The sequence below is a fragment of the Thalassophryne amazonica genome, chromosome 17 (genome assembly GCF_902500255.1).
Source record: "Thalassophryne amazonica chromosome 17, fThaAma1.1, whole genome shotgun sequence".
NCBI lineage: Eukaryota > Metazoa > Chordata > Actinopteri > Batrachoidiformes > Batrachoididae > Thalassophryne > Thalassophryne amazonica.
The window spans coordinates 54,048,072-54,067,997 of record NC_047119.1 but is presented as its reverse complement, the minus strand read 5'-3'; the positions used below and the strand labels follow the sequence as shown (position 1 = coordinate 54,067,997).

The 19,926-nt window shown below is 42.0% G+C and overlaps 1 protein-coding gene across 3 annotated transcripts in view; it reads right to left on the bottom strand.

The window, feature by feature from the left end:
• The window catches only part of LOC117529029 (poly [ADP-ribose] polymerase tankyrase-1), a 211,339-nt gene that overhangs the window by 7,598 nt on the left and 183,815 nt on the right, over positions 1 to 19,926 (bottom strand). For all 3 annotated transcript variants that reach the window (XM_034191721.1, XM_034191719.1, XM_034191720.1), the window contains 6 exons: positions 19,476 to 19,585; positions 14,756 to 14,944; positions 10,985 to 11,065; positions 9,938 to 10,124; positions 7,953 to 8,032; positions 1,502 to 1,622 (listed from right to left, as the gene is read on the bottom strand). In XM_034191721.1, the coding sequence (XP_034047612.1) occupies positions 1,502 to 1,622; positions 7,953 to 8,032; positions 9,938 to 10,124; positions 10,985 to 11,065; positions 14,756 to 14,944; positions 19,476 to 19,585 (768 nt within the window). The remainder of the gene's footprint in view (positions 1 to 1,501; positions 1,623 to 7,952; positions 8,033 to 9,937; positions 10,125 to 10,984; positions 11,066 to 14,755; positions 14,945 to 19,475; positions 19,586 to 19,926) is intronic.

Below are 19,926 nucleotides of genomic sequence, written 5' to 3'. Positions count from 1 at the left end.
ATCACTTCATAGTTACTACTGTCACCACTTGTCTTTTGTATCTGTTTTCATGTTGTTTTGGTGGTCTGCCCTTCCTGACAGACGTTATCTGTTAGCTTTAAATAAAACATTATAGGCTGATCAGGAAGGGCAGAAGAAGGTCACACACGCACACCACATTCACTCATGCACTATATGCTACCTGTCTTGCAAGAATAAATTGCATATATGCATGTATATAAATGGTTCTGCCAGTTTGGCACTTACCATTACTATATAAGCAAACAGGGAAAAAAGAACAGATTCAATGGCTTTGCCGACGATGCTGTGACTTTTTGCTGAATCAATAGATGCTCTGACCATTTAAGATGCTGAGTGAATAGCTTGAGGCTCTGGGTTTGCAATTATCCTGGATCAAGATGAAGATCCTGGCTTTCAATGACTCCCCAGACTCAGAAGCATATCAGTGTGCAGTGAACGTGTCAAACTTGTAGAGACAGTCACTCATCTCAGCAGTGACATTCTTATATCTGGATCCTCGGCCTTTGGAATTGAGAGACGCCTGAAAAGATCTTATGAGCCCGCTGGACAGAGGTGTTTGGTGATACTGATAATTTTGCAGAACAATGAAGGTCCAAGTCTTGGTGCATGGTTGTGAGACTTGAACACTAATCAGCAGAGGTGGGAGTAAGTCACCATCAAGTCACTCTCAAAAAATTAGTGGTCATTATGACTTGGGACTTGCAGATTGATGACTTAAGAATGACTTGATAGTGACTTACCTTTGTTAATCACTGACCAAAAGCAATGACTTTGGTACCAGTTTTTTTTCTCAGAGGATCCTGGAGTACTGCTGCAATGACTTTCTGTCAAACAAAACGTTAACCTAGGGGTGTGTTTCTCAACCCTGGTCCTGAGGTCCCAAAATATTACATTTATCCCTAATCTACACCGACCAGATAAGCTCAGTCAGGTGGGTTCAGCAAATTAACAGCAGGCTGAATAATGAAACACACCTGTTTCAGATCATTATGTGCACTCAGAGCAGGGACAAATCCCAAGGACCAGCTTTTGGAAAGGATGACTTCAGGAAGCTCAAATCAGTTATGACACTACAACCACGTGGCACTCTGGTCCGAGGATGAGAGGTACACCAATGCTGATTACCTTAGCAACTGCACACATATCACCTGTCTGCGACAAACAGATGGCTACTATCAGCAGGCTGGAACAGACCAGTTCTCTACCTAGTTGGTTGCCAATCAGGCCCCAGGGCAGCCTCGTAGTGTGGGACCAGCTTCCACACCTGACATATTGTACAAAATTGATCGATGACACTCAATAATGAAAATGACTGTCTCTTGCAGGAATACATGTGTAAATGTTATGTATGGTATAATTTCATTCAATATTCGCATTTTAGATGAACGTTGTGCACCGTCACACTTTAAACCAAAGACTCTGGTTTTCAACTTTGACTTGTTTCTGGAACAGCCGTTGTGTATCGTTTGAGCGTCCTGACCTTGCTGACCTCCAAGCAGCCTCTCAATGCCCTTGATGAGTTTGTGTCTGTGACCGTACGCGTTGATGCCAATCTCTTTCAGCTCCTCGTGCCCCATGTCTGCCAGAACATCCAGTGAAATCTGTCAGGAGGACGGACAAAACATCACCATTTTTACTTGTAATGTGTGCTTTGATTTTTAAATATATATACCAAAAAATAAATAAATCAGTTAACAGTGAAAAATTACATTTTTTAATTTTAAATCCTTCATTTGAACAATAATTTTTCAGTGCTGCTTCTTCGTTGGCCATGCGTCAAATAAAACTGCTGTAAATTAAATAAAATGCTTTAATGCATTTTTGGGAGTAATCTGTAGCAACTGCAAGGAAGAAATGATTCTTGAACCAGAACCAGCAGGACCTGCTGAAACCAATCTAAACTAAAATAAATCAATACAAATGATCGATGAACTGAGATGCACTGCTGAGACAGCGAAGCTGAAATATTAAGGAAAAAAGAAGAGTGGCGCAAAGAAAAGGTCACCGGCTGGACGGTGGTAATGAAGCCATTATGTAAATTACTGATGGCGAAGCCGGAGGCGGAAATAACTCAACGGTTTGAACGGGAACCTTAAATCTGCTGCTTGGTAACCATGCCGCTCTGACGGCTTCACTGCCGAGCGGCCAAAATACTCTCTGAATTTACTGTGTCATTTACCACATGCACGTTTTCTTGTTTCCAAATCAGTGCATTAAAGGAAATGTTTTAATTCAGAAGTCGGACCAGAGCTGCATTCATCCTGCACCTGAAGAATTCTGATCTAATCCCCCCACACATTAACAAAAAAGGTGAGAATCAGCAGTTTTACCAACGCTGGCTGATATACACTCAACAAAAATATAAACGCAACACTTTTGGTTTTGCTCCCATTTTGTATGAGATGAACTCAAAGATCTAAAACTTTTTCCACATACACAATATCACCATTTCCCTCAAATATTGTTCACAAACCAGTCTAAATCTGTGATAGTGAGCACTTCTCCTTTGCTGAGATAATCCATCCCACCTCACAGGTGTGCCATATCAAGATGCTGATTAGACACCATGATTAGTGCACAGGTGTGCCTTAGACTGTCCACAATAAAAGGCCACTCTGAAATGTGCAGTTTTGTTTTATTGGGGGGGGATACCAGTCAGTATCTGGTGTGACCACCATTTGCCTCATGCAGTGCAACACATCTCCTTCGCATAGAGTTGATCAGGTTGTCAATTGTGGCCTGTGGAATGTTGGTCCACTCCTCTTCAATGGCTGTGCGAAGTTGCTGGATATTGGCAGGAACTGGTACACGCTGTCGTATACGCCGGTCCAGAGCATCCCAAACATGCTCAATGGGTGACATGTCCGGTAAGTATGCCGGCCATGCAAGAACTGGGACATTTTCAGCTTCCAAGAACTGTGTATAGATCCTTGCAACATGGGGCCGTGCATTATCCTGCTGCAACATGAGGTGATGTTCTTGGATGTATGGCACAACAATGGGCCTCAGGATCTCGTCACGGTATCTCTGTGCATTCAAAATGCCATCAATAAAATGCACCTGTGTTCTTCATCCATAACAGACGCCTGCCCATACCATAACCCCACCGCCACCATGGGTCACTCGATCCACAACATTGACATCAGAAATCCGCTCATCCACACGACGCCACACACGCTGTCTGCCATCTGCCCTGGACAGTGTGAACCGGGATTCATCCGTGAAGAGAACACCTCTCCAACGTGCCACATGCCAGCGAATGTGAGCATTTGCCCACTCAATTCGGTTACGACGACGAACTGGAGTCAGGTTGAGACCCCAATGAGGACGACGAGCATGCAGATGAGCTTCCCTGAGACGGTTCCTGACAGTTTGTGCAGAAATTCTTTGGTTATGCAAACCGATTGTTTCAGCAGCTGTCCGAGTGGCTGGTCTCAGACGATCTTGGAGGTGAACATGCTGGATGTGGAGGTCCTGGGCTGTTGTGGTTACACGTGATCTGCGGTTGTGAGGCTGGTTGGATGTACTGCCAAATTCTCTGAAACGCCTTTGGAGACGGCTTATGGTAGAGAAATGAGCATTCAATACACGAGCAACAGCTCTGGTTGACATTCCTGCTGTCAGCATGCCAATTGCACGCTCCCTCAAATCTTGCGACATCTGTGGCATTGTGCTGTGTGATAAAACTGCACCTTTCAGAGTGGCCTTTTATTGTGGACAGTCTAAGGCACACCTGTGCACTAATCATGGTGTCTAATCAGTATCCTGATATGGCACACCTGTGAGGTGGGATGGATTATCTCAGCAAAGGAGAAGTGCTCACTATCACAGATTTAGAATGGTTTGTGAACAATATTTGAGGGAAATGGTGATATTGTGTATGTGGAAAAAGTTTTAGATCTTTGAGTTCATCTCATACAAAATGGGAGCAAAACCAAAAGTGTTGCGTTTATATTTTTGTTGAGTGTATATTATTTTTTTTAAAAGGACTTCTTTTTGTTCACAGCTGTCTGATTATCAGCAGGATCGCTCAAAACTGTTTTAAAGGAGTTTTCACAAATTGGGCCTTCAGAAGGGGACAAGATTAGAGCTGCGACAAATAATTGATTAAATTAACCAACAAATATTTTGATTGATATTAAACATTTTCAGTCTTCTTTTCGTTTTATTTTAATGTCCAAATTCTTTGATATCAGTCTCTTAAATGTGAATATTTTCCCGTTTATTTTACGAATTGCTTCACTGGTGTCCAGCGATAAATTGGATATTTTGGCTGTGGTCAAAAGAAGACATTTGAAGGCGTGACACTGGGCTCCGGATAACACTGATCGAGGTAAGGTCTCAATATTTTAATCAACATATGAATTTACATGGATGGCACAATACCATTTTTTGTTTGTTTTCAAAAGAAAACCAAACATGCAAAGCCTACAACATGACTCCGATGTGCAATACAAGACTTGCACCAATATCTGACTGATACTGATCCAAAATACAGTGGTGTGCAAAAGTCTTCAGCCCCTTGGTATTTCACACATTTTAATTTGTTTATGGCATTTTAAATACAAAAAGTAAACCAGGCTTCTCAATATAAAAATTTCTAGAATTATCTTCCTTAGACTCAAACCGAAAACAAATCTCTAAAACTTGATATCAATTAATTAAACATATAAATGCCAAGATGATGGGTTGCATAAGTAATCAGGCCCTTTGGTATAATACCTGTAAATAATCGGTTTAATTGCCGGTTTTCTTCAGACAACTCAGGGGATGAATACATGAACATTTCCAAGTCACTGAATATGTCTTGAACTTTATTTACATCAGTTATGAAGAAATACAAACAGTATGGCACTCTGTGGTAAATCTGTGTGGAGTAGACTGTGCAAGAAGGAGAAGAGTGAGGAAAGACACCCAGACAACCCAGAAAAAGTTTTAGGCTTCTGTGGCTGTGATTGAAGAAATTGTGCACAGTGCAAATTCTGCATTTTGTATCTCCAGTTATAAAGCTTCATGATGAAGTGGTATAGACGAGGGTCTTCTTTCACTAAAACATCAAATCTAGGCTTACATCTCAGATGTACATTCTGGCAAATTGTAGGTGAACGTTCAGGTCTGCTTTTTAAGAAAAACCTTCTCTGTACCTCTTCATCCTGATGTGTGGGCTGCTGAAGAGGAGGTACTGCTGGCCCACCACCACCAGAGGGCGCCCTGCTTGGAATGCGGGCTCCAAGCACGAGAGGGCGCCAGACCCAGAAGAAGTGACAGCTGTCACTCATCGTATCAGCTGTCACTCATCTACACCACTATATAAGCTGGACTGCAACTCCACCTCCCCGCCGAGAAATCGACTACCAAAGAGGTAATTTTCTCTGCTGACTCGAACGTTGAATAATAATCTGAACTTCTTTTGCAGCCGTTATCCTGTGGTGTTCGTCCTTATCTGTGGGATTGGCGTTTGGTGTGACAGCGACGGCTTCGCCTCACACCCCAAACCAGATAAGTGGTTTAACAGGAGCTGCACGAGTGTGTGATTGGAGGTGGAGGTGCTCCCTCCTAACTGTGTGCAGACTGTGGATTACTGAGTGTGCGGACTCACACTCATTCATCTTGTTTTTGCTTTCTGCCAGCAGTACCAGGGTCGACAGCCGAAGACAGAGGCCACCTGGGGACTCGGGACTTGGCGGCTCCGGTGTTCTTCAGACCGTTGGTGGTGGAAACTGTGTGGGACGCGGCTTCTCTCTCGTCGGGGGTCTTCTATCTTCGAGCCTGCCCACACGTCACCTGGTGTTAATTGACTTTACAAATTTTGTGTATTTCGTTGTGTGTTGTCACAACATTAAATTGTTACTTTTTGGCTTATTCATTGTCCGTTCATTTGCGCCCCCTGTTGTGGGTCCGTGCTACGACACCTTCCCAACACCTGAAGCTGTATAACTGGGGATATAAAATCCAAAACCTGCACTGTGCACAATTTCTCCAATCACAGCCACAGAAGCCTAAAACTTCCTCTGGGTTGCCGGGGTGTCTTGGTGGCTTTGCTCACTCTTCTCCTTCTTGCACAATCATTCAGTTTTTGAGAACTGTCTACTCCACACAGATTTACCACAGAGTGCCATACTGTTTGTATTTCTTCATAACTGATATAAATAAAGTCCAAGACATATTCAGTGACTTGGAAATGTTCATGTATCCATCCCCTGACTTGTCTGAAGAAAACTGGCAATAAAACCAATTATTTACAGGTATTATACCAAAGGGGCTGATTACTTATGCAACCCATCATCTTGGCTTTTATATTTTTAATTAATTTATATCAGGTTGTAGAGATTTACTTTCAGTTTGAGTTTAAGGAAGATAATTTTAGAAATTTTTATATTGAGAAGCCTGATTTACTTTTTGTATTTAAAATGCCATAAACAAATTAAAATGTGTGAAATACAGAGGGGCTGAATACTTTTGCATGTCACTGTATTGGATATGTGCATCCGTACTTAGTCAATTAAAATAAATGAATGAAAATTAATTAAATAAAAACAGACAGAAGATAAAGAAACAAAACTTACTCACTTAACAAAAAGATTCAACCATCATGCGCTGAAATGTGAGAATTTGATCTAAGCAGTAAAAGAATTGTTCTCCTGTAAAAACTTTGATAAGAAGATCAGAGTAAATTCCAACCTCATGAATCCGACTGCAACAACATGCTAATGGAGCCACTTCTCTAATTTACTTCAAAACTTTTTATGTTGACAAGCTGTTGTTCTTTTTTTTCTTGTCTTTTTTAACCGGTGTCGCCGACCAAATGGTCCCCCTAAAAATCAGTCCCCCGATGATGCGGTTCACGGATTATCGCCTCGTTTCTGCTTCAAACTGCACACCAGTCATCATCTATCTCAGCGACAGATATCTGAAGCTTTTGTACAACAATCATTTCCACATAAATTCAGCATTATTTCATCATAAAAGGTGGCAGAAGCAATCAAAGCGCCTTGGCTAAATAAGCTGCTAGCTGATACGTTCACTGCACATCGGTCATTTCAAAGCGTCACAGAATTTAGTCGAGTTTCTGCTTAAAACTGACTTTAGAATTATTTAAGAGGTTTTACATTCATCATGTGATGGTTAATAATCCCATTAATCCATTTGATTGCTTTGGGTAAAGAAGTCCGTCTCAGACGTGCTGCTGTGGTCCAAAATGACGCATGCGCAGATGCAAAAGCTGGACTGATTTTTAGGGGCGGACCGTTTGGTCTGCGACACCAGAAATGATTCAGGAACAAAAATAAAACTTACAAATTTGTATTTATCAACACCAGGTAGACTGACACCTGTGAACTCTGTTTCTGTCTGAATACTAAAGTAGTATTTCTCATCTTCTTGAACTGGAACACTGAATCGCCACACTGCTGCCACACGAGCCCATCACATCTTTCAATCTGTGACTTTCTCCTTTAACAACTCTCCTTGTTTTTTGCCTGCCTTGCTCCCCTCATGCTCGTGTCGGCCTCCTCTTTCATTTAGGAGTTGGACTACCAACCTATCAACTTATTGGTTTGATTACAGGTCTGTCCTGTATCAAACCCCAGTCCAACTCTGATCCCACAGAGCCACCTGCTCTGCACCATTCTCTTAACGTCGCTCAGTGGGAGTGAGGCAACTAATATGGTGACCCGGGTTCAATTCATTCTCATACATTTTGATATCATAGTTCCAGTACACCCAGCTGTAAATGGGTGTTGACCTTGGTTGGGGAATTAACCTGCATTGGACTGGCATCCCATCCAGGTGGACTCACAGGCTCTCATCCGTCTGCTACGGAATCCAAGGAAAAGCATGATGGGCCTTTGGGCTGATGCAGAACTTCTTTTAACCTTGTACAGTTTCTTTTCCCCCACTCACAGCTACACAAAGCCTTTGTGTGTGCGTACCTGCTCCCTCTGGAATATATCTCTGAGGTGCTCCAGCCCCAGACTCTTCAGGAACTGGTTTATGGTCATGTCAAGTAGAGCTGCAGACAGAGAAGCAGTGATGTCACCAGCGCTTTCAGAACAGCCCCAGCTGGAGGTTTTTGTTTGTTTGTTTTATGGACGTGAGGTTGTCTTACGGAGGATATGAGCCCTGAGGTTTTTGCAGATTTTGAGACTGAGCACAGCTGCACACTCACTTTGACATGAACTCTTAATTCATGCAGATTTTTGTAATTTACATTGAACACTAACTTCTTAATTTATTTCCACTCCATCTGCCAATCTGGCAAATACAAGATGGTTAAATATTTACTGACCAACTTTACACACAAAAACCACCAGATCTGAAACATAAGTTAGCTGAAAAGAATCACACGACAGAGTGCTGGACACTGACATCTGAAATGGATGCAAAAGTTTCAAGCTCCAAATTCGGACAAAAATCAATCAGTCAATCAGTAAATCAATGTGTTGTGCAAAATATAAGAAATTATTTGCTTCTTGAAGTGGGCCCGGGCCATATTGGAATTCTCTTTTGTCTCTTGATTAAGGATGGGTATTGTCAAGATTTTAACAAATTACAAACAGAATTAACACGCGTTTCTATACACATTTAACAAATGAGTGCAACTACAATTGAGTATTTAATTCTCTCTGCCACCATGACATTGGTGGTTGGTGGTCATGGTTGGTAAGGTTAGACCTGTGTGACTTGTGTGAAGCGCCTTGAGGCAGATTTATTGTGATTTGGTACTATATAAACAAAATAAATTGAACTGAACCATGTTTTCTGTCTCTTTTGTGTAGAATATGAAATTTCCTTAATAACTCCAGTACCAAACGCAGTACCTTAAGGGGTGGGGCTTATTCATACTCCAATTTTGTAATAGTCCAGCCACAGAGTCCATTTAATACTTGGTTTCAGTACCCATTCCTACTCATGACTTCTAGAAATGGCAAGAATCCAGAAGTGGCTGCACAAAATTTTGGAGATATTTTTCAAATTTTAAGATACGTTCTGCCTTTCAAATAAATTAACCTGAAATCACTGAGGACAAAGTCAGTTGGAAAATCAGTGGATTGATAAGACATCAATTTAGAGTCTTGATTCCAGAAGTGCTCAGTGCAAATCTAGAAGTGGTGCTCAGGCTCAGAAGCACAAAGCTTTCTGATATGGTCCATTTTATGATACTGCTCGGAATGTTTCTGTGCAGGCTCTCAGTTGTCCAGGTGGTTTTCCATAGTAGTGTATTATATCAGATGTCAGGAAAACTGTAATGAACACTACATAGGTGAGACTAAGCAACCTTTAAACAGGAGGCTATACCAGCACCGCAGAGAGGTCGCCAGTGGACCTCAGTCTGCAGTTCATCTCCACCTGAAAGACACTAACCACACGTTTGAGGACAAGGAAGTTAAAATCTTAACCAGAGAGAAGAAATGGTTTGAGAGAGGAATCAAGGAAGCATTCTTTGTAAAACAGCTGAAACCCAGCCTTAACCGGGGGACAGGTCTCAGACACGCTTTATCCCCTGTTTACAATGGGGTACTCAGGTCAAAGCAGTTTGTCTTTTGTTCATGGTAATGAGTCATTCATGTCATCTGGAGAGTTGTCAAGGGAGCCATCAGGGGAGGCTTCCATCCCATCATTAGGAGAGTGCTAACTAGAGCACAATAGGTGCTAATTAGAGCTATTGTTTAGTCACTAGCCTATAGCAGTCGGCCTCTCGGTAGGAGGGGTCTGGTTAGGTTAAAAACTCCAGCTTTTGTTGGCTTCTGGTTTATTCTTCTCCACAAGAGTCAAGACAGAAGTCAGACTACCAGAGCAAGAATTTTAGCTGAGGAAGCTTCTGTGATTTGAAGCGAAACGTCCTCACGTCAAGCAACCCAGTCCAGTCGAAGATTCAAGCTTCTCTACTAATACTGCTTGGAACATATGCACGTACTCTCCACTTCCTTCCTGTCAGATCCAGAAGGACCATCTGCAGTGCCGGTGGCCCCACCCACTGTGATGTCACTGAGGGGTGTGTTCAGATTGTCGATGCTGCTGGCTGCTGACAGGCAAGACGGGGAGGGAGAGGGAGAGATGACCACGCCCCCTGTGGCACCTGCACTCACAACACCTGCACTCACCTGAAAAAGAGAATTCTTAAGTTAAAAAAAACAACATATGCGGTGAATAGACTCTGAAATCCTTTGGACAAAGAGTAATTTTGACCAAATATGGAGAAACTGACATTAAGTAACTACTTTCTATGCATTTTCCTGAAATTCTCCACCCTTCTGGTAGACCTCAAAAGTCCAACTTACTACAGACTGTCACCCAAAGAAAGTCAAACCAAATTCTTTCAATAGTTTTATATATATATATATATATATATGTGTATATATATATATATATATATATATATATATATATATATATATATATAAAAACTGAAAAATGACCTTTTTTGGCCATATCAGAGGCCATGAAGGGAGGGGGGGGGGGGGGTCCCCTTAGAATGTCAATGAGATTTATTTATTTGTCTGTTGTCAACCTCCCAGGAAATCCTTTGCAAAATTAGAGATTTTATTGAACAGCTTTTCTGTAATATATCAAATGGTTTGAAAAACTGCACTTTTTTGCTCTTCTTGAGGGTCCTGAGGGGCCCACAGGGATTCCATTAGAAAATCCAGTTTACCATCACCAGACAGTCCCCCAAGAACTAACCACACCAAATTTCAGAAAAACTTCTTTTTTTTTTCTTCAGAAGATTGTACATTGCGTGTAAACCTTGATGGCATTCGTTCTGTGGACCGCGTTTCAAAGGACGTGAAAGAGACTGAACTTTGGTTGGGTTTAAATTTTGTTCAAAGTAATCAGTTTCACCTTCTTGAATGTCTGAATCCTCTGAATAAAACAACTATCATCCAACTGGATCAAAACATCTATTGGCTCTGGTCGTGTGTGTGTGTGTGTATGTGTGAGAGAGAGACAGAGAATACATCACCATGGTGGCCTGTGGCTTCAAGCAGCTCGGCAGAGCGTCTGGAGGCATAGCGTCAATCAGCAGCGCTCTGATGTCATCAGCCTGCGACAGGAGGCAGAATAACAGCACATTAGATGATAACTGGGAATAATTTTTGTTTCAGATTTAACATTTGATAAATCCCGCGGCCAAAGGCAGCTTTTTCCAGCTCAGAACAATTTCCAGACTCATGTCATTTTAAAGTCCATCTCAACGTTGCGACTCCATAATCCATTGCTCGTTTTCAATTGTTTCAAAAAAATGCTGCAGCCAGACGACTGACTGGGAATAAGAAGATGGAACACATGACTCCGGCGTCAGCCACCGAACTGTTCGTTTTTAATTCCTGCACTCACATGTTCCCTCAAGGTCCTTCAGGTATGCATCTCAATCAGATCGTCCCACGGTCTCGGATCTGACCGTGCATTTGCTGTCGTTGTACCTGAGACTTTGGAATGATGCACTTTGTCTATTTAGCATTCGGTCACTGCTGATCCTGGAGCTGAGATTAAGGACCATTTTATTGTATGTTATTGTTGTGCAGCTACTGCACATTTGTGTGTGTTTTTTTTAATTGTTCAGTGCTTTGTTTTTTTTTTAAATGTGCTATAAAAATAAAATTTGCAGTACTTTAATCATTCAGCAGTTAAAACGACAAACGCACCAGAATTAAGAGCCACTTGTCACACTCACTGTTAATTATCAGTCATTGTTCTTTTTCACTTTTAAACACCGTGCCCAAAATTAAAGGGGTCATTACGTGCTCAGCGTGACAAACCCTCCCCCCCCCCCCCCAGTATTGTAAAATGTAGATTTTATTTCCGGTGTCGAAGACTGAACGGCTCCCCCCTAAAAATGGGTCCGTCCTGCCTTCACTGCACTTGCGTCATTTGGGACCACAGCAGCACATCTGAGTCTGACTCTCTGCACCCAAAGCGATCAAATGCAATAATGTGATTATTAACCATCAGATAACTAAGTAAAACCTCTTAAATCATTCTAAAGTCAGTTTTAAGCAGAAACGAGGCGATAATCTGAGTCGTTACTGACGCTCTGAAATGTCGTAGGTACAGCTGCTGCTGTGGCGCTCTGATCGCTTATGCTGCCTTTTGTTCTGAAATAATGCTGAATTTATGTGGAAATGATTGTTGTACAAAAGCTTCAGACATCTGTCACTGAGATAGATGATGACTGGAGTGCAGATTTAAGCAGAAACGAGGTGATAATCAGTGAATTGTTGGTGACACTCAGAAATGACTCTGCTGAGATCCGAAATGACGCATGCGCAGTGAAGGCAGGGCAGACCATTTTTTAGGGGGGACCGTTAGTTCGGCGACACCAGTAATCCAGGGAAGGTTATGTTCTCCATAAAAACAGGAGCTGGTTATTTTTTGTGAATGCCACAATAACTTGTCATGTCTGGGAGCATGCACCGGTGCTGCGCCTCACCACGTCCACGATACCACAAAACTGACTTGGGTCCTGGATGGCAACCACCCAGGCTGATAACCAGTCCAGTTTCACATCTCTAAAATAAAATAACTGTCTGCTGCAGCCAGGGGAAAAGTAGGTGTGTCCTTAGCCTTCTGTAGCTACTGATGTTGTCGACACTGAGGCACTTACGTGTTGGATCATGCAGAGAAATGCGCCACATGGCCAAAAGGCTGTGACACTTTGGAACGATAACTTGCTGTACTGCAGATGAATCAAATCATGAAGAAAGTTCAATCATTTATTTACAAACCTCACTGCAGTTTCCCAGCTGGTGTCGGCTTTTTCACTTCTTCCATTCAGTGATATTTAGTCACCTGCTGTGTCGGAACAGATCAACTTATTTATTTTTTAAAGTGACTCATCGTCACTTTGCTGCAGCACTGCTGTCACACGCAACAAGATGCTGAGCAGATACGCCACTGACAGATGGATGTTGATAAAATCACTGTAGTTTCTTGTCTCAGTCACTGGAACAGGACGTGTGAATGAAGAGTTCAGTGACTCACACGCAGGATAACAACATCATTAAAAATCAAGTGTTCCTTTACCGTAGCATTTACAAAGATAATTAAAACATTACTCTGTTGCTTCTTTTGCAAAATTTGATTTTAAACTCTGTACAGCATCCCCACATTGTTCAGAATATAAGACAATCATGATTATAAGACAACCCCCATTTTTCAGGGAATATTTTTGGAAAAAGCCTTTATGACATGTTATGGGTTGCCCAGTATTTCTTTTTCAATCACATACTAACACACTCTCCTGTCATTCTCTCATGGAGGCACCCGTTTTGAGAATCTTAGTAAGCTTTTCTAACTTCGTATTTTAAGAGAATGCTTTTCGGATTGCAATGTTCGAATATTACACACTGTCACAGTTATTTTATGGATGTTTGAGAGTTGTTTGATGAGTCTGCTGCTTGTATGCTCAACAGCTCAAAGCTTGCAGAGTAACGTCTACTTTGTCTTGCATGTGTGTCTGTACAGCATTTGGTTCCTGGTAGAAAAGATTCACTCAGTGCATATGCAATGCATATAGTGAAGCAGGTGACCTGGCCCGCGGTTTCATAAAGTGGTCTAATCTTGTATAGTCTGTATCGATATGTAAAAGTCTACACCCTAAATATAAGAAAACCTATTTTTCCCCATATGCATTTCCAAGGAAAAACCAAACAAAACACTATTATATTCAAAACAATACTGTAAAAGTATGTCAGAGTACGTTTACAGCAGCACCTGCACAAAACTGCTGAATATTAGACTTATTATACATCAAAGATCAGATAATTCTTTATTTTTAAGACTTTATTTGGATGTTGTAGACCATATGAGGCACCAGTAAAGCACTGAAATCATCTTAACTTAAAACTGTACGGCCTTTCAAATTTCACAAAAATTTAGTTTCTACCAAAAATCAAACATCATAATGCTGGGTTATTTTTGAAGCATGTTGCAAAATTACAGCTCATTTTAATGAAGAGAACATATTTATCTGGTGGGAGGGGGATCCCATAACGAATACCTTATTTTCCTTTTAATGCTGTCTTTTAGAGGAAGTGCATGTGCATTTGAAATAACAAGAAATGACCTTTGACTTTGCGTGATGCATTCATGCTAACATCCATGAGATGTCTAAATGACTTCAGAGGTGTTATCTGGCCTCAAAAACAATGTTTTAAGATTTAGACGTGTTGATTTCTCCTGGACCTTTACAAAATATATGCGAGAAGCATATTAATACAGAAATAAGCCGTTTTGGAATGTTTTCAGTCATCTTGCTTTATTTTGTTTGAGGGCGCAGCCAGCTGACATCACTGTGCCTCTCTACTCTGATTGGCTGTCGCCGTGTGTTTCCCAGCATCCTTCATGCAAGTCAAGGGAAGCCCCCATGTGATCTATGACATCACTACGGTTGCAATCATTGACTAGATCAGTCGCTACTGAATGTAATTCAAGGCCTTCTGTGTGTTTGAAATTTTTCTGATTTATTAATTTTTTCCAGACAATGTGAGTTTTGATAATATTGGTAAATAACATGTGATGAATCAGTTATTTAAAGGCTAATATATAAAATTATAGTGGTACTATCACAAAGCCTCATTAGGGTGCAAGGACACAGGAAGCAACCTGTTCCACTATTTTAATTTTGCAAACTTTCCGCCCGGTGCTCCACCTTGTTCACTGTAACCAGTTTAAATCTGAATGTGCTAATGTGAACAGATGACGGCTGAGGATTGTGAAAGATCTGCCGTCATACCGTTGCCAAGTCCAGCGGTGTTTGTCCTTCCTGGTTTTTCATCGTTGGATCGGCTCCATGGGCCAACAGCAGCGCACAGAGCTGAGTCCGGCCTTTCTGTGCTGCTTCATGAAGGGGCGTGAACGCCCACTTGTCTGTGGCGTTGACGCATGTGTTGTACTTAATCAGCAGGGCGGCTATATCCACGTGCTAGACAGAAGACGAGGAAGATGTGAGAAAAAGGAAAAGTGTGCAGGAGGCCGTGAGGGCAGAAGAGGAAGCAATGACTGACAGCCGAAAAATGGAAAGGAGAGCAGTGCGTGTAGAGGTGGTGGGAAGACGAGAAAAACTGGCAACAGCAACATGAACTTTTCACATAGTTACTGTCAAAAAATCTTGATTTAAAAAATAAAAAACACAAGATAAACTGTGAATGATTTCTTGCTGATCCTTCCTTCTTCCGATCATTCCCTCATTGTCTGCCTCCCGCTGTGAACCCGGTGTCGCAGACCAATTGGTCCCCTGTCTTCACTGCGCATGCGTCATTAGCTGTGGTTCACGGATTATCACCTCGTTTCTGCTTCAAACTGCACTCCAATCATCATCTATCTCAGCAACAGATATCTGAAGCTTTTGTACAACAATCATTTCCACATAAATTCAGCATTATTTCATCATAAAAGATGGAGGAAGCGATCAGAGCACCGCGGCTACACGAGCTTCTAGCTGATGCGTTCACGGCGGGTTGGCCATTTCAAAGTGTCTCCGAATTTTGCCTCGTCTCTGCTTAAAATTTACTTCAGAATGATTTAATAAGTTTTACCATGTCATCTGATGGTTAATAATCCCATTAATCCATTTGATCACTTTGGGTGAAGAGACTCAGTCTCAGACGAGCTGCTGAGCTTTGAAATGACGCATGTGCAGTGGAGGCAGGGCAGACCCATTTTTAGGGGCGGACCGTTCGATCTGCGACACTGGCATCAAGCACAAAGCAGACTGCTCCAAACACAGTTTTCGGCTCTTTTCCTTCAAGCAGGTGTTTTGTGATTCGTTCACTGAGGAACTCCTACCGAGCTGTAACATAAAACTCTGAGACAAACGAGGATCCAACAAGATTGAAACATTCCATAAATGCACCTCTTCGGAAAACTGATACCTGTACTGATAACAGTAGAGGAATGCCAAGAAGGCAACGCACGCACACACACATCTTACACGTTTGACACACTGATTCATGCAAATTAATTCTGTGATTCAGTGACACCATAATAACCTACGGTTTCATGTGGTCTGGACATTTAATCATTTCTATTCAAAAGTTTAACCACTTTATCCGTGACTAACACACAGTCCTGACACGGAGTTTAATCTACACAGGCTCCAAAATGTTTGAGTTGGAAAGTTGTGACTGTGACTTTTTAAGGTCAAAGGTCATGTGATCAACAGAAAATGGCATGACTTGACAGTAGTGTTTAATGATAGCATAGGTGTATTTTTAACCAACTCATGGAAATAGTCATTGTCACTAAGTTTGACCTTTCACACTCACCTGAGGTTCTAGGCTCTTTGGCCAATAGAAAGGTGGTATAAACTCCTATTAGTTTTTAATAATAATCACAGGTGTACAATAAACAGATTTATCAATATAGCCATCCCACCAATCCATTTATTTGATATTTGTCCAAACCTTTGACCCTGAATGTTAATAATTTTCCTTAATTGATTTTTCTCAACAAAATTACTTTGTAACTGGTTAAGTTCTCCAAGGATGAAATAAGATCATCTGCCTTTATTTATTTATTTGTCTGTCTGTTAGCAAGATTATATCAAAACTACTGCACAGATTTTGACAAAATAGATATATAGATACCACATATAGATATTAGGCCATGGAATACTCCATTAAATCTTGGAGGTGACCTGTATCCAGATTCTGGATCAAGATTTAACTATATATATATATATATATATATACACTCAACAAAAATATAAACGCAACACTTTTGGTTTTGCTCCCATTTTGTATGAGATGAACTCAAAGATCTAAAACTTTTTCCACATACACAATATCACCATTTCCCTCAAATATTGTTCACAAACCAGTCCAAATCTGTGATAGTGAGCACTTCTCCTTTGCTGAGATAATCCATCCCACCTCACAGGTGTGCCATATCAAGATGCTAATTAGACACCATGATTAGTGCACAGGTGTGCCTTAGACTGTCCACAATAAAAGGCCACTCTGAAAGGTGCAGTTTTATCACACAGCACAATGCCACAGATGTCGCAAGATTTGAGGGAGCGTGCAATTGGCATGCTGACAGCAGGAATGTCAACCACAGCTGTTGCTCGTGTATTGAATGTTCATTTCTCTACCATAAGCCGTCTCCAAAGGCATTTCAGAGAATTTGGCAGTACATCCAACCAGCCTCACAACCGCAGACCACGTGTAACCACACCAGCCCAGGACCTCCACATCCAGCATGTTCACCTCCAAGATCGTCTGAGACCAGCCACTCGGACAGCTGCTGAAACAATCGGTTTGCATAACCAAAGAATTTCTGCACAAACTGTCAGAAACCGTCTCAGGGAATCTCATCTGCATGCTCGTCGTCCTCATCGGGGTCTCGACCTGACTCCAGTTCGTCGTCGTAACCGAATTGAGTGGGCAAATGCTCACATTCGCTGGCATTTGGCACGTTGGAGAGGTGTTCTCTTCACGGATGAATCCCGGTTCACACTGTCCAGGGCAGATGGCAGACAGCGTGTGTGGCATCGTGTGGGTGAGCGGTTTTCTGATGTCAGTGTTGTGGATCGAGTGGCCCATGGTGGCGGTGGGGTTATGGTATGGGCAGGCGTCTGTTATGGACGAAGAACACAGGTGTATTTTATTGATGGCATTTTGAATGCACAGAGATACCGTGACGAGATCCTGAGGCCCATTGTTGTGCCATACATCCAAGAACATCACCTCATGTTGCAGCAGGATAATGCACGGCCCCATGTTGCAAGGATCTGTACACAATTCTTGGAAGCTGAAAATGTCCCAGTTCTTGCATGGCCGGCATACTCACCGGACATGTCACCCATTGAGCATGTTTGGGATGCTCTGGACCGGCGTATACGACAGCGTGTACCAGTTCCTGCCAATATCCAGCAACTTTTCGCACAGCCATTGAAGAGGAGTGGACCAACATTCCACAGGCCACAATTGACAACCTGTTCAACTCTATGCAAAGGAGATGTGTTGCACTGCATGAGGCAAATGGTGGTCACACCAGATACTGACTGGTATCCCCCCCCCAATAAAACAAAACTGCACCTTTCAGAGTGGCCTTTTATTGTGGACAGTCTAAGGCACACCTGTGCACTAATCATGGTGTCTAATCAGTTGATATGGCACACCTGTGAGATGGGATGGATTATCTCAGCAAAGGAGAAGTGCTCACTATCACAGATTTAGACTGGTTTGTGAACAATATTTGAGGGAAATGGTGATATTGTGTATGTGGAAAAAGTTTTAGATCTCTGAGTTCATCTCATACAAAATGGGAGCAAAACCAAAAGTGTTGCGTTTATATATATATATATATATATGAGGCCATGGAAGACTCCATTAAATTTTGCAGGTGATCTGAATCCGGATTCTGGATCAAGTTTCACTTTATATAGGCTTTGAAGGATTACATCAAAGGAGGTGATCCAGATCTGGTGTAACAGTATATCTTCCGCCTGGATATGTCTGCCTACCCCCCACCCCCTGCTGCTGCAGTATTATAACACATTTCATCCTATCCAGATTTATACACGGCTGACACAATGGGAACAACAGTGATATTGTTGAGGCCATTTGAAAAGAAAACCTATACCCATGTTGAACACATATCTAGGAAACATACTGTTACACTGGTCACGATATCTTATCACCCACCCCATCATGGACAGATGTTCTATCATATTTCAGGTTGTCAATGAGGTCAGGTTTATATATTTGTAGAGTACATTTGGAAGGGGGATTTAAAGATACTTCAGGATAGGAAATATGACTATTGTAGATTGCTATAGATACATACAGAGTAAATACCAATATCGTTCACCGTCAATCAAACTGTGCTTCCTCTGGGACCATAAAACATCCATAAGTTTAAAGGTTGCTCTATTCTGATTGGGCCTTATCAAGGTTTGGGTAAGCTTTAATCAGTGCTGCCCTGTAGGAATGTTGCCTTTCGGGGGGGGGGCCCTAGGATATCTTACCTCCGGGAGAGAAGATATATTGTTACACCAGATCTGGATTCTGGATCAAGATTTCACTTTATATAAGCTTTGAAGGATTACGTCAAAACTACTCCATGGATTCTCATCACATTTGCACCACAGATAGACATTAGGCCAGGGAAGACTCCACTGAATTTTGGAGGTTATCCAGATCTGGATTGGTGGATGTCAAAAATCTCTGATTGCTCTTGTTGATTCTCAGTGTTTCCACCATGTTTGGTCCATGTTACAGTCCCATATCACCAACAGACCAACACACACTGGCTTGCAAATAACTGGGAAAAGTCACAGGTTTTCAGTCTATAATATGAACACTGGCTGCAGGTGAGACCATCAGATCTCCAGGCATGAACACAACTAAAGAAAGTGGACTCATTCCTGCTGTGAAATCTTTGACAGGCAGCAGATGCAAACTGCTGGACCTGTCTAACACAACAAAGACAATCTGGGAGGTGAGTCTTACCCCATACGAGGCAGCATTGTGTAAAGGAATCAGCCCTCCTTTGTCCTGTGCGTTCACATCAGCTCCGTGTTCCAGGAGATATTCCGCTACTTCCAAGTTATTATAGCCGGCTAGATAGTGGCATGAGGAGGGGCAGTGCAGACAGAAAGGCAGAAAATGAGGGATTATGAGAAAAAGTGAGCAGAAGCGAGTGTAGGCAGCTAATAACCGAGGACAAAGAAGACAGAAAGAGATGTGCCAGACGACATCAGCTGCAGCGTGACAGTGTATAATCAGCATTCTCGTTTCAATACATCCAGACAGAGTGCGGGCAGTCAAAGTGTTTGAGTGCATAAAAAAAAAAACAGAGACCTTCAAAGTGTGTTTCAACAGTTTCTTAACTGTCAAACTTCAAACTCTCAGTCATGGGGGCGCGGGGGTCCTTTAACTGTCTTCCTCTTTACGCTAAGGA